This window comes from Nicotiana tabacum, chromosome 18 (genome assembly GCF_000715075.1).
Source record: "Nicotiana tabacum cultivar K326 chromosome 18, ASM71507v2, whole genome shotgun sequence".
Taxonomy (NCBI): domain Eukaryota; kingdom Viridiplantae; phylum Streptophyta; class Magnoliopsida; order Solanales; family Solanaceae; genus Nicotiana; species Nicotiana tabacum.
In genome coordinates, this window is record NC_134097.1 from 40,387,134 (window position 1) to 40,401,361 (window position 14,228).

At 40.8% G+C, this 14,228-nt stretch overlaps 1 protein-coding gene across 1 annotated transcript; it reads right to left on the minus strand.

The window, feature by feature from the left end:
- Window positions 1-9,771: 9,771 nt before the first annotated feature.
- On the minus strand, window positions 9,772-12,366 carry LOC107820182 (F-box protein At5g07610-like). The gene has a single exon (XM_016646407.2). It carries the CDS (start codon window positions 12,225-12,227, stop codon window positions 11,001-11,003), a length of 1,227 nt encoding a protein of 408 aa, XP_016501893.2. The 5' UTR covers window positions 12,228-12,366; the 3' UTR covers window positions 9,772-11,000.
- Between the last annotated feature and the right edge of the window lie 1,862 nt (window positions 12,367-14,228).

A 14,228-nucleotide genomic window follows, 5' to 3' on the forward strand; every position in this document is an offset into this window, starting at 1 on the left:
TTTCTAGTATTTCCTTTGTTGTCTATATATATATATATATACACACACACACTTGAACTGCACATGTTTATTTGATTGTCCGGTCCTAGCCTCGTCACTACTTCGCCGGGGTTAGGCTAGGCACTTACTAGCACATGGGGTCGGTTGTGCTGATACTATACTCTGTGCTCTTTTGCACAGATACAGGTTTCGGACAACAGCAGCAGTAGCGCGGGTGTGAGCAGTCAGACTAGTGAGACACCGAGGTAGCCTTGCAGGCGTCCGCAGGCCCGACGTCTCCTCTATCTATTATTTTAGTCTGTTATCTCATTGTATTTGAGACAAACAGTTTATTATTTTCTTTCAGACGATTGTATTCAGTATTCTTAGAAGTTCGTGAGTAATGTGACACCAGTTCTTGGTTAGAGATTTATGTTGGATTCCGCATTTACATTCAGTCACTTTAAATTAAGTCTTCCGCATATTTATTTAATTCAATCATTTTTTATGCCATTACTAATATTAGATAAAAGTAGTTAATTTATAAAAGATAAAAGTAGTTAAGAGTTGGCTTGCTTAGCTCTCATTAGTAGGCGTCATCACGACTTCCGAGGGTGAAAAATTCGGGTCGTGACAAAGATCGTCCATATCCGAGCTCTATAGCTCAAAATATGATAAAATGACTCAAATTCCGAAAATAGAGGACTTATATGCACTGCTCAGGTGATCCCTTCGTGAATGCGGAACAATCCTCGTATTCGCGATGAACAAAATTGCACAGCCTCGCGGACTTAATGCACACAGCTGACAGACCAACGGACACGCGGGAGGTAGCAGACAAGGTGATGAAATATATACACACACACACACATAATATTCCAAAAATCTAGGCGAAAAAGGACCTTTTTCAATGTGTATGGTTGAAATTCATTGAAAACATATAGATGAGTCAATATACAATTTTTGAGGAAGATTGGAGGTGATTTGGACTGATTTGGTATCAAAATTCACAGTTAAAATCGAGTTCGAAAAATTCTTTCGTGACACATGTATCACGCATGTATCACACACAGAGGTATACATGGATATATATGTGATACACATTTGATACAAATATGATAAAAAATGATACACAATGCGATACACATATCATTTTTTTTTCATATTTCATCTTCTATTTCGAATTTTCAATTCAAACCACCTAAAAACTCCGCCAAATTATCCCAAATTTGAGATTCAAACTCCTTATAATGTACTTAATCTATTCTAATACACCCTCTCAAAAGAAAGTAAAAATTCGACCTTTTATTTTTCTACAAATAACTAATTGGCTAATATTAATAATATTTTATGAATTGACCAATTTTTATAAAACTACTTATAAATGGACATAGCTAGTAATTTCCCTGTAAGAAATAAAGATCGAGACAGACACACTTCATTATCATGCACATCGCGTCCATATTTCAAGCTGTAAAGAATTTTGTATCTTTCTCCCAAATATTCGAATTTCAAATTGAAATGTAAAAGTATCAGCAAATGGAAATAAGTTGTCCAGATCAAGATATCTACCTAAGAATTTTGTCTTTCTCCCAAATATTCCAACATCAAAGGGAATAAAATGGAAACAACAAATGAAACTTGTAGGATCAGTATTCGAATCTACAAAAGATTTTTTGTCTTTCTCCCAAATATTCCTATATCAAATTGAAATGAGAAATAGTTCAAAAAATGGAAATAACAAATGCAACTTGTCGGGATCCCAAAAAACTCTGCTAGGTGCAAAATTAATGCATTATCCAACAATAGAACTTCGGCCATTGCTTAATTTAAAGAGGAAAAGAGAATCCCTCGCTCTTCATCCAAAGTCCAAACCCTATGCCCCCCCCCAACCCCCCAACCCCCTCCCCACACCTCACTTCTCCTTTGCTTACCCGTCGTACCCCTGCTGTTCTTCACCTTTGCTTACCCCTTTTTTCCCTTCTTCGCCTTTGTTTTGAGCTTGACGCTAAGATGACAATTTATTCAGAGATTTTATTTTGTAATTCAAACAAAACTACTATAACCCTTTCTTTTTTTTTAATTCAGTTTTTTAATTTCTTTTTGGATTTAGTTACTTTTTTTTAGCTGAAATACACAACTCATCTGGGACGAAAATTGAGTGTAAGCCAAAATACTTTCAGCTGAGAAAGAGTGAAATTTCCATAATTTCTACTGAAAAAGAGTGCAAGTCAAAATAGTTAGTTTTCAGCATCAATTTTTATTTTTTGCCTTTGAAATAGGTCTAATTAGGGGTGTTCAAACCGAACCGGAAAATCGCACCAAACCGAAAAACCAAACTAAACCGATTAAAACGACTAGGTTTGGTTTGACTTGGTTTGGTATTGAGTAAAAAAACCCGAACCAAACCGACATATAAATTTATAAATATTATTTATATTTTTAAGACTTTATAGTGAATTTTCTTTAGAAAATGTAAAAATATTTGGAATTCTCTTATGTATTAACCTTGAAAGCGTAAACTAACGAAAACTTATTGTTAGACGACTAAGAAAATAACTATCATGTGTTACTAAAAAAATTCTCCCATTAGAATATTTTAATAGATCATATGTTTGTTAATTTTTTTCCATATTTACTAAACATATATTCACTTATCAAAACTTTATCTATAATTTAACAAAGTAAGATTGAAATAATATTCATGTAACAAAAAAACCCGACAAAACCGAATCAATCCAAACCGATATAATTGGTTTGGTTTGGTTTTGATAAAAACCGAACCAACCCGGTCCATGTACACCCCTAGGTTTAATGATTAAGGTGACAGTGAATGGAGTTTAGTGGTGTTTTTGGGTGTGTTGACATATATGAAATGGTGCATAAACGGCGGATAAGGAGAGGGTCGGCCATAGAAGGAGGGAAAGAGAAAAGAGAAGTGTTATAGTACATCTCAAATGGGAACCCCCACCAAAACGGGTTTTTAAGCTTAACACGGATGGGGCTATAAAACACCCTCATACTCGGGCAGGTTTTGGTGGAGTTATCAGGGACGACAAAGGGAATTGGGTAACGGGATATGCAGGTAATATAGAAGCCACTACAGTGAGCCTTATGTGATGACCCGCCATGTCATCATACCACATAGGCGCCATTTGGCATATATTAATACCATGTGGAAGCTTACATAAGAAGAAGGCTAGCATTTGTGAGAAGATTCTAGAGAAGTATGGACATTTCCTTAGGAAGAACCTAGATCCTTATGGATTTGCTAGGAAAGTCCTTGGAATCTTCTAGGCTTGTAGAAAATTCTAGAAAAAGCCCTTATCTTGTAAATATCAGGGACTTGTGTAATAATTAATATTTACACACTAGCCCTAGGAAACTAGTATATAAAGGGGGTCATTCATTTGTAATTCATCAATCAAGCAAACAATTCAAGTTATCTCTAATACAAAGCCTCATTTAACAATTCTCTTGTGTTCTTTCTTCCATTCTCTTAGCGATCTTGAGTGTAGTAAGGCTGACTTGACATAGCAAGAACGTGAGCAAGTTGTGCAAGATCGTGAGCGAGTTGTCAAGTGTCGCACGTGCACTTAGTTAACAACTAAGGATGTGACAACGTGGTATCAGAGCGAAGGTTTCAACTAAGGGAATGGCGAACGACGGAGAAATTAACGCTGCCAACACCCAAGCCAACATCATCCAGGATGCTGCTGGCAAGATTGGTCGTAGCAAAAGGAGGAACGCCACCAACAAGAGCCAGGAGGTGCCATCTGAGGTTGTGTCAAATGAAGGGCTTACATCCCAAGAACCATCTGCCACTGAGGCGAGCGAGGATGAAGTGGAGGTCCTTCCAGAGGACGTCTCGCTCGGTAAAGAGTGGGTGATGAAGATGAACGCGGGGATGGACGTCATGGAAATCTTTGGCCAACGTTTGGGGAAGGTGTAAGGCACCCTTAACGTTCTTGAGGGGCACACTCTTGAAGAGATTGAGAGTATCCGAAATGACTTGGAGGGACGTACACAGACTGAGATGGAACTAAGGCAAACCATCACTGCCTTAGAGTGCAGACTCATGGAGGCTTTGAGTACTATCGATGCTATGAAGGCAAAGATAGAGTCACTCGAGGAGCATGTCAATGCTGGCGTGATCGAGATAGCCAACAATGTTATGGTGACGAGGGAGGCCAAGATCGAGGCTCCCAAACCCCCGGTGTTCAAAGGTGTTCGTGATGCACAAGAAGTGGAAAACTTCCTTTGGCACTTGGAGAACTACTTCAGACACGACAAAGTGAGGGACGACGAGGCCAAGATAAACACTGCGGTATTGTACCTCTCATAGACTGCCATGCTTTGGTGGAGAAGGAAGATGGCTGACGTGGATAAAGGTCTATGTACTATTAGCACATGAGATCAGTTCAAAATGGAGTTCAAGCGACAGTTTTTTCCAAACAATGTCTTGTACGAGGCAAGGCGCAAGCTTAGGGAATTGAAGCAAACAGGGAGCATACATAACTATGTCAAGGAGTTCACTACCCTTATGCTTCAAATCCCCAACCTGACCAATGATGACTTGTTGTTCCACTTCATGGACGGGTTGCAAAATTGGGCTAAGCAGGAGTTGCAACGCCGACAAGTCACTAATATAGATCAAGCCATAGTGGAGGCCGAATCATTGATGGACTTCAGGCATGACAAGCACGACAAAGGCAATGGCAAGGAGTCAAAGGTTAACAATGTCAAAGGTGGGGGAGACCGTGGCAAAAGCAAGGAGATACAACAACAATACTCCAAGACTCAAGATTTCAAAAAGTCGAGTGGTCGTCAGGGCTACGCCGAGAAGAAGGCACAGGTCGAGAAGAAGGGATGTTATATATGCGGAGGGCCACATGGCTTCAGGAATTGTCCTGACCTCAAGAGCCTCAGTGCCATGGTACGTGAGCGGAAGGAGCAGCCACAAGGAGAGAGTCTGGGAACCGCACAGTTGGGTATGATCGGATTATGTGGTGCTGTCACGAAGCAAGCTATCCAACCTACCGAGAATGGCAATCAGTACGTGGATCTCACCATCAACAACAAGCCCGCTCGTGCAATGGTGGACACTGGAGTAACTCATAATTTCGTGACTGAGGCTGCCGCAAAGAGACTGAAATTGAAGCTTGCTCCAACCAATTCTCGCGTCAAGACCGTGAATGCCGAAATACAGAATGCTCGTGGGGTAGCTAATGGAGTTGGTGTCAAATTGGGAACTTGGAAAGGTATGACAAACTTTACCGTAACCGCTATGGATATCTTTGACATCATACTGGGGCAAGAGTTCTTTAGACATTGTCATACTTTAATCGACCCCTACCTCCAACGTCTCTTGGTTATGGAGCGAGAAGGAGTTTGCATGGTACCTACAATGACTATGCCACACGGACAGAGCCAAGCACAACTCTCAGCTATGCAGGTTGTCAAGGGGATCAAGAAGGGGGAGCCGACATTCGTGGCAACCATCACAAGTCTGGAGGAAAACAAGAGTTTTCAAGAAACATTGTCGTCTTGCATAGAGAAGTTGCTTGAGGAGAACAAAGATGTCATGCCCGAGGAGTTGCCTAAGCACTTGCCGCCTAGGCGAGAGGTGGATCACAAGATTGAGTTGGAGCCAGGGGCTAAGCCACCAGCATTTGCCCCATATCATATGGCACCTCCCGAGCTAGAGGAGCTTAGGAAACAATTGAAGGAGCTGCTAGATGCTGGTCACATTCGCCCATCAAAGGCACCTTTTGGCGCACCAGTATTGTTCCAGAAGAAAAAGGATGGATCGTTGCGTTTGTGCATAGACTATCGAGCACTTAATAAGGTCACCGTGAAGAATAAATACCCGATCCCGCTCATTGCTGACTTGTTTGATAGACTTGGGCAAGCCAAGTACTTTACCAAGGTGGATCTTCGAAAGGGCTACTACCAGGTTTGCATTGCGGAAGGGGATGAGCCAAAGATAGCATGTGTGACGAGATATGGAGCCTTTGAGTGGTTGGTGATGCCCTTCGGCTTAACCAATGCACCGACCACATTTTGCACCCTTATGAACAAGATCTTCCATCCCTACCTTGACCAGTTCGTGGTAGTCTACCTAGACGACATAGTCATCTACAACAACACCTTGGAGGAGCACATGGAGCACTTAAGGAAGGTTTTCCAAGTCTTGCGAGAGAACGAGCTATACATCAAGAGGGAGAAATGTGAGTTCGCGCAATCAAAGGTGCACTTCTTGGGCCATGTCATTAGCAATGGCGAGCTATGCATGGACGATGCTAAGGTACGTGTTATCCAGGAGTGGGAGGCACCCACAAAGGTAACTGAGTTGAGATCCTTCCTTGGCCTTGTTAACTACTATCGTCGGTTCATCAATGGATACTCAACAAAGGTTGCACCATTAACTGAGTTACTAAAGAAGAACAAGCCATGGGTTTGGACGGAGCATTGTCAAAAGGCGTTTGAAGGCCTTAAGACAGCTGTAACAGAGGAGCCAGTCTTGGCGTTACCTGACTTTGCCAAGACATTTGAGGTGCACACAGATGCCTCAGACTTCGCAATTGGGGGTGTCCTGATGCAGGATAAGCATCTCATAGCATTTGAGAGTCGCAAGTTAAATGAGACGGAGCGACGTTACACGGTGCAAGAGAAGGAAATGACTGCCATGGTGCATTGCCTTCGTACATGGAGACATTACCTGCTCGGGTCGAGGTTCGTGGTCAAGACTGATAATGTGGCTACTAGCTACTTTCAGACACAGAAGAAGCTCACACCAAAGCAGGCTAGGTGGCAGGATTTCTTGGCCGAGTTTGATTATGCGCTGGAGTATAAGCCGGGAAAAGGTAATGTTGTAGCTGATGCCTTGAGCCGGAAAGCCGAGCTTGCGGCAATCACTTCAGCGAGATGGGACATTCGGGAGGCTATAAAAGAAGGCATGCAGCATGATCTAGCAGCCAAACAACTTATCGAATTAGCCAACAAAGGCAAGACGAGATGGTTTTGGATAGAAGACGGTCTACTACTTACCACAGGTCGGCGGGTCTACGTGCCTAAGTTTGGAGACATTAGACGGCGGATCATAAGGGAGAGTCATGATACAATGTGGGCTGGTCATCCAGGCCAACGTTGCACCAGGGCCTTAGTTGAGTCAGTCTACTATTGGCCACGCATGCGAGATGATATAGAATGTTATGTGCAGACTTGTCTAGTATGTCAGCAGGACAAGGTGGAGCAACAACAGCCCGGAGGACTTTTGGAGCCACTACCAGTTGCAGAGCGTCCATGGGAGAGCGTGACTATGGACTTTATTACTTGCCTACCGAAGTCCGATGGTTATGGTACTATTATGGTGGTCGTGGATAGATTTTCCAAATATGCCACCTTCATGCCCGCCTCACCGGGTTGCACAGCTAAGGAAGCCGCCAAGCTATTCTTTAAGAACGTGGTAAAGTATTGGGGCTTACCAAGGCATATCATCAGTGATCGAGACCCCCGCTTCACTGGGAACTTTTGGAGAGAGTTGTTCGACATATTTGGCACGGAACTGCACTTTTCTACTAGTTTTCACCCACAGACGGATGGACAAACGGAACGGGTCAATGCTTTACTAGAATGCTACTTGAGGCATTATGTAAGCGCGCATCAGAAAGATTGGGCAAGGCTTCTAGACATTGCCCAATTCTCTTATAACTTGCAGCGGAGTGAGTCCACGGGGCGGACACTATTTGAGCTAGCCACAGGCCAACAACCACAAACTCCACATTTTACCAGCCGCATTCGAGGGAAAGAGTTTAGGGGCTTATCATATGGCCAAAGGATGGGAGGAGCAACTCGACACTGCTAAGTCTTACTTGGATAAGGCAGCTAAGAAGATGAAGAAGTTTGCGAACCGTAAGCGACGTCCCACGGACTATAGAGTTGGGGACATGGTCATGGTGAAGTTTAACCCAAGACAGTTCAAAGCACTACGGGGCATGCATCAGAATTTGATTCGCAAGTATGAGGGGCCATTTAAGATCGTCGCCAAGGTAGGCGAGATCTCATACAAGCTTGACATGCCATCATATCTTAAGATCTACCCTGTCTTCCATGCTAGCATGCTTAAGTCATATCATGAAGATAAGGATGATTCGAGTAGGGGCCAATCAAGTCGAGCGCCAATGACTATCACCGCCTCGCATGATCGGGGGATTGAGGCTATCATAGATTACCAGGCCAGGCGAAAACAAGGGCAAAAAGCCACCGCTATGTTCCTCATCCATTGGAAAGGGCAATCACCGGAGGAGGCCACGTGGGAACGATATGAAGACTTGTGGCAATTCAAAGATAAGATCCGAGAGTTTATGCAACAGCATTGCGCCGCGGTCGTCGCAATATTAGGTGGGGGAGAGTGTGATGACCCGCCATGTCATCATGCCACATAGGCGCCATTTGGCATATATTAATACCATGTGGAAGCTTACATAAGAAGAAGGCTAGCATTTGTGAGAAGATTCTAGAGAAGTATGGACATTTCCTTAGGAAGAACCTAGATCCTTATGGATTTGCTAGGAAAGTCCTTGGAATCTTCTAGGCTTGTAGAGAATTCTAGAAAAAGCCCTTATCTTGTAAATATCAGGGACTTGTGTAATAATTAATATTTACACACTAGCCCCTAGGAAACTAGTATATAAAGGGGGCCATTCATTTGTAATTCATCAATCAAGCAAACAATTCAAGTTATCTCTAATACAAAGCCTCCTTTAACAATTCTCTTGTGTTCTTTCTTTCATTCTCTTAGCGATCTTGAGTGTAGTAAGGCTAACTTGACATAGCAAGAACGTGAACAAGTTGTGCAAGATCGTGAGCGAGTTGTCAAGTGCCGCACGTGTACTTAGTTAACAACTAAGGACGTGACACTTAGCTCATAGCCTTACACCAGTGGAAATCAATTTGGATGTTGCACAGGTAATTACAAATCTACGTAGCACCTCTACCAATTTCTCACATATACTCAATGATTGCAGGTACCTGATTCACCAGCTGGGTGATCCACTACTACAACATGCTTACAGGGAGCAAAACACCGTAGCAGACCAGCTAGCTCATTTTGTCATGGAACTAATGGGGTGCAACATCACGTTTTTGGAACAACCACCACCTTTTGTTATGGCAAACCTAGAAGTTGATAAGCTGGGGCTTCAACGAAGACGCTATATTAGTAATAGTTTTCAAGTACAACCTTATGCTAAATCTTTTTGTCAAACATCCGATGAAGCTTCGTCTAGTTGGACTAACTGTAATAGTAATTTCCTAAGGATAGATAGTACTAATAGTGGTAATTATCCGTATGTTTGTAATTCTGCAGCATCCATGCAACACCCTGCAATGCATCTTAATTAATAGTAGTCTTTTCAACCAAAAAAAAAAAAAAGACACTCACGCGCTAAAAATTTTGGTAGAACAAACGCATTTGCCAGGTCAACGAAGGATATTTAAAAGTCATAATTCTATTGAGTAGAAGGGTACAACTGAAAATGGACTCACTTAGGTGTTTAGTTGATTGTTGGAAACAACCTAAAGGGGCCATTTATATTCGCCTTCTATATAATCCAACACCAGGTCATCTTTCACAAAATAAATGCTATGTCAAATGCCCCCTTAGATTAGAATGGCAGCGAGAGGTCAACAAATCATTTCACTTTTTGTTTTGCCTCTGTATTATTGGTGATAAGTACACCTACATCATACATGGAAGATTGGGATATGGTAAGAAGAAAAGGAGAAATATTTAAAACCAGTCTTTAGCTTAGTATTAAAACCAGTTGCACTGAGGATAATTGCAACAGATGAACTCACAATTACAGCTGTGGCACCAAAACTACATACTTGCAACGTTTCGAGAAGATGAACAGGAAGTAAATTAAAGGGTGTTGATGGAAAAGCTCAAACTCAATCTTTGACTTCCTTTGGATGCAACATGAAATGTGACCTAGACAGCAATAAACAATCTTAAAAACATACCTGCTACGAATGGCTATGGCTCATAACATCACCTTTAGTTAATTTATGTGATAAATGCAACAGATCAATTAGGCCAATCTTCTCCTTAAGGTTGCAGCAAATTCCTTAAGATAATTCATTTCTTTGTTTGCAGAAGATGAATCCTTGAGAATATAGAATCTATGGCATGCTTGAAAATCTTTTTCTCCATTGAACAAGAGCATTGTGGTCAATATTTTTGTCAATATGTTTGGTCGATTCGATAGGTGTACGAGACAGACCTAACAACCATGTTGCTCTACATCACACTGCCTGTGTGACTTGAGTAGAACATTTTACCTCCGAACAAGTCGAAACCAATTCAACTTAATGGTTTCTGCATTTGTGAATAGAAGCTACTGTATTACCAGATTATATACAGTAGGGTGCATCCCCTGCCAGAAAACTTGAGATCCTACTTAAACAGTTAGGTCATCAGCAACAAGTGTAGTACGATGGGAAAAAAGAAGAAGAAGACAATAGATTACCAATGTCATCATCTCTGCCAAACTCCTCTAGAAAATCTAACATAGGGCAAACCATGGCTCTCACCCTAACTACCACTTCATGACACCGTAATCAAGTTTTTACTTCTCAAGTAAATGTGCAACTCTGTTACATGATCAAAGGTTGTAAATGTAGTTGAACTCATTTACACTTCAACTGCATCAGCAAGGAACTAGTAGTTTATCAAACATAGGTACTTTACAAATGAAGAGAGCAACCACAGCTTTCAAATTTTGATCTTCGCGAAAGAAAACTTAAGATTGCAACAGATACTATTCTCTGATGTGCCATGCAATGAGGCCATTAAGCAGAAAAAAAACAAGATTTGTTTGCAGCAAAATAGACCACAAACATCATACGCAGGCGTCTTCAATGATCAGTGACCACATCATTTGGCATACATGAATGAGGTCCATCTATCACCAGCTCTTTTCTTTAAGTAAACTTACATACAAGAAGCCATACCAGTATCAGACACAAGCCATTGTCTCAACATATTGGTGGGTGTCATACCATTCAAACACGGAAACATCTTCCCACATGACCGGGATCTTCGCTGTCCCTAAATCAGCAACCTCCTTGATAGTCATACGACGAGCATCATATTCAATAATAACTTCTGGCATGCTTACCAAAAATCTTGATGTCTGTTCCTTGTCATCGACAATAACAGATACAATATTGCACGTTCGACGATTCACATCTAGTAAAGCAAGTTCTTCACTCAACATCAGTGGATATGCAGTATGCAGAGCACTAAGATCAACACGATACTTCACAAACCACCTCGAATAATCACTCTCCAACTCGAGAACCTCAAAACTCATTGAACTAAAACCTTGTACCTCAATAAGATGCAAATGTCCACCGGACTGCCCAAAATACCTTATATTCCTTTTCAACAAGCCATTAGGAATTACAGTGCTAGGCATAGTTTTGAAGCACAAAGAATCCAAATCGAACCTTAGAAAGGACCCACCTTCACTAACCCAATGCATACAGCCATTCATGAACACACCCCGAGCTAAAGAGTATTGCTTTATATCCAATATCTCCTTAGAATCTTCCCAAACTCCAGATTCTGATGAGTATACAGAAAATTCATAAACCCCATTTGATTTAATGACACATACAATTCTATAAGTATCAGAAACCATAGGATCAAAAGCCATATTCATTACCATAACCTCAAAAGTGTTATTTTTTCTCATATCTGGAAGTGGAATCAACCTATGCTGATTTGTACTGGGATTATAAACATAGTACACCTGATTTGCAACACCCAAGTTGAAGTTAATACAGAACAACCCATTACAAGAATGTAAAGATTGAAGCTTTGAAGTTGTACACGTGGCAAGATTCTTGAATGCTAAAGGAATCATACTCATTTGTTTTTTAGGCATACCATTGAAAGGGATGAACTCCAAATGGTCATTTCCATAAACCCACCAGCAGAAACAGAGTCCGTCAACTTTTCTGGAACTGTGTTTTCTCCGGCACTGAAGTCGCCGGAAACTTTGGCTTGAAATAAGGGAATACCAGTATTTACAGACGGTTTGGGATCGGAGAAGGGATTTTGGGGGTATCCGGAGGAGAATCTCTGTCAGTAGATCAGCATTTCCGGTGATTTCGGTGACTGAAGCCGGAAAATCTGCCGACCGGTCACCGGAGATTTCATTTAAGGAAGTTTCCGACATTCTCCCGCCAGACCCGGCCCCCAGCCCTAGGGAACGTGTCTTCGGACGGTTTTCGGGTGACAGATTTTTGGAAGGCGGAATTAGAGATTTTACGTATTTACAGCTTGTTTGGAGGGTTGTTCCGTTGTACTGTATTGTTATCCCAAAACAATGTTTGCTTTGAATGTTTCAATAAAATTGGTCGTATTGTATTGTTAAATTTATTGTTCCGAAACAATGAAAAGTTCTTTTTTTTTAACAACCGATTTGGTGTGGTGGGATTGTTTCCTATTTTTCTTTCCAATTTTGCCCTAAATTATTACTCCATAATTCTATTTTACCCTTTAACTTTTTTTTCTATTTTAACTTCAAATCTCCAACCTATAACCTACTTTATTTGTTTCCCAAACTCCTGTCGTCAACATTAAAGGTATTTTGCCGCCTTCTGTTTGATGTTTTCTCCTAATTTGCTTTTAACTCAATTCTAATTAGTTGTATTCCTTTGTTTTGCCTTCTTTTGTCTCGCGCTCCTTTGTTCACCTTTCTTAAGGTGTTTTGCCTTCTTCTGTTTTGTTTTTTAAAATTATTTTTATGCATAATTTTTGATAAATTTAATATTTAAACAATTGAGGGTATTTTAGTAAACTTATCAGTTACAGTACAATACGATACAGTCAAACCAAACAGCAAAATATTATTTAACAATAACAAACAATACAATCTATTCAAACATTGTATTCATAAAACAATACAATACATTATAAAACGATAAGGAAAAATGATCCAAACAGAGTGTTAGTCCGTGTGTTTTTAGCTATTTTAGGTGTGGTCCTTAAGGCGATTCAAAATCTAACCATAACCGATAATCGAATTGCAAAATAATTTATTGGCTTATTGGTATCAGGTTTATGTATGAGTAAAATCGGGGATAAAGTTACACCTGATTTCTCGGTAAAGAAATGAGAGCACAGCGCGGTCCGATATGGCCTGGGGTAAAGCTGAGGGCTCCAGAGACCAGAGCCCGGGGAGGACGAATAGTGCGCCAAGAATCGGACACAGCCAAGCATGAGAAGAATCAAGTTCGAGCAAATAAAGAACCGAGGCTAAGGGAAAGACGGTTAGACGGGACAAACGAGGGATCGAAATATTCGCCCTTAACCGGATATTACGGCGCAAATCTCGTCCAATATCAACGGCGTATCACAATTTATCAGAAGAGAAAGATTTTTACTTTATTTAGACTTGTACTAGGATTGAAATTCCCCTACTATATAAAAGGGAGAACCTTTTTCATTTTTAAGGTCATTGTTGGCACGCATATCAAAGCAATAAAGTTAATTTTTATTCTCTAATTACTGTTCAAAGTCTTCTTCAGCTGCTTACTTATTTAGTGGTAACCGAGCCCGTCTCGAGGGCTTGATAGGAACCTACTTTCAATGTTCATCATAAAGTCAGGCTTAATCATCCATCGCGTTAGTTTGATCATTTTATTTTCCTTTAATTCAATTATTTGTTTTTCTTAGACCATTCGTATTGAATTAAATCACGTATTCTTTAAACCGTGTATAAATTAAATTGTTACTCATTTTAAGGGTAAATAGTTTGGCACCCACCGTGGGGATAAGGATAATAGTGGTTATTTAATACGAATCTCCATAACACACCCTATTATACACTTGCTCTTTGAAGTATGATTTCAGGTCCATTTAAAATGTCAAACTCTCAGTCTGCTCACTTGAATATTGATACCGAGTCAGGTCACCACAATGAAAACTATAACGTGGTACTAAGCAACGACGTGCCCCTTGTTGATCCTAATGGTGTCCCAATCGCTGACTCAGTCGACGCCAACGCACAAGTTACCAAATCAATGTTCAACCGCAACTTTTTCTTTAGAAGTAGCCTCCAAACTAATCAACTCTAGCCAAATATAGCTCAAATAATTCAAAGTAGGCTTTAGAAACTACCCACGAGTGAAAAAGATTCAATATTTAATATTTTTGAAAAAATTCAACAAAAGTC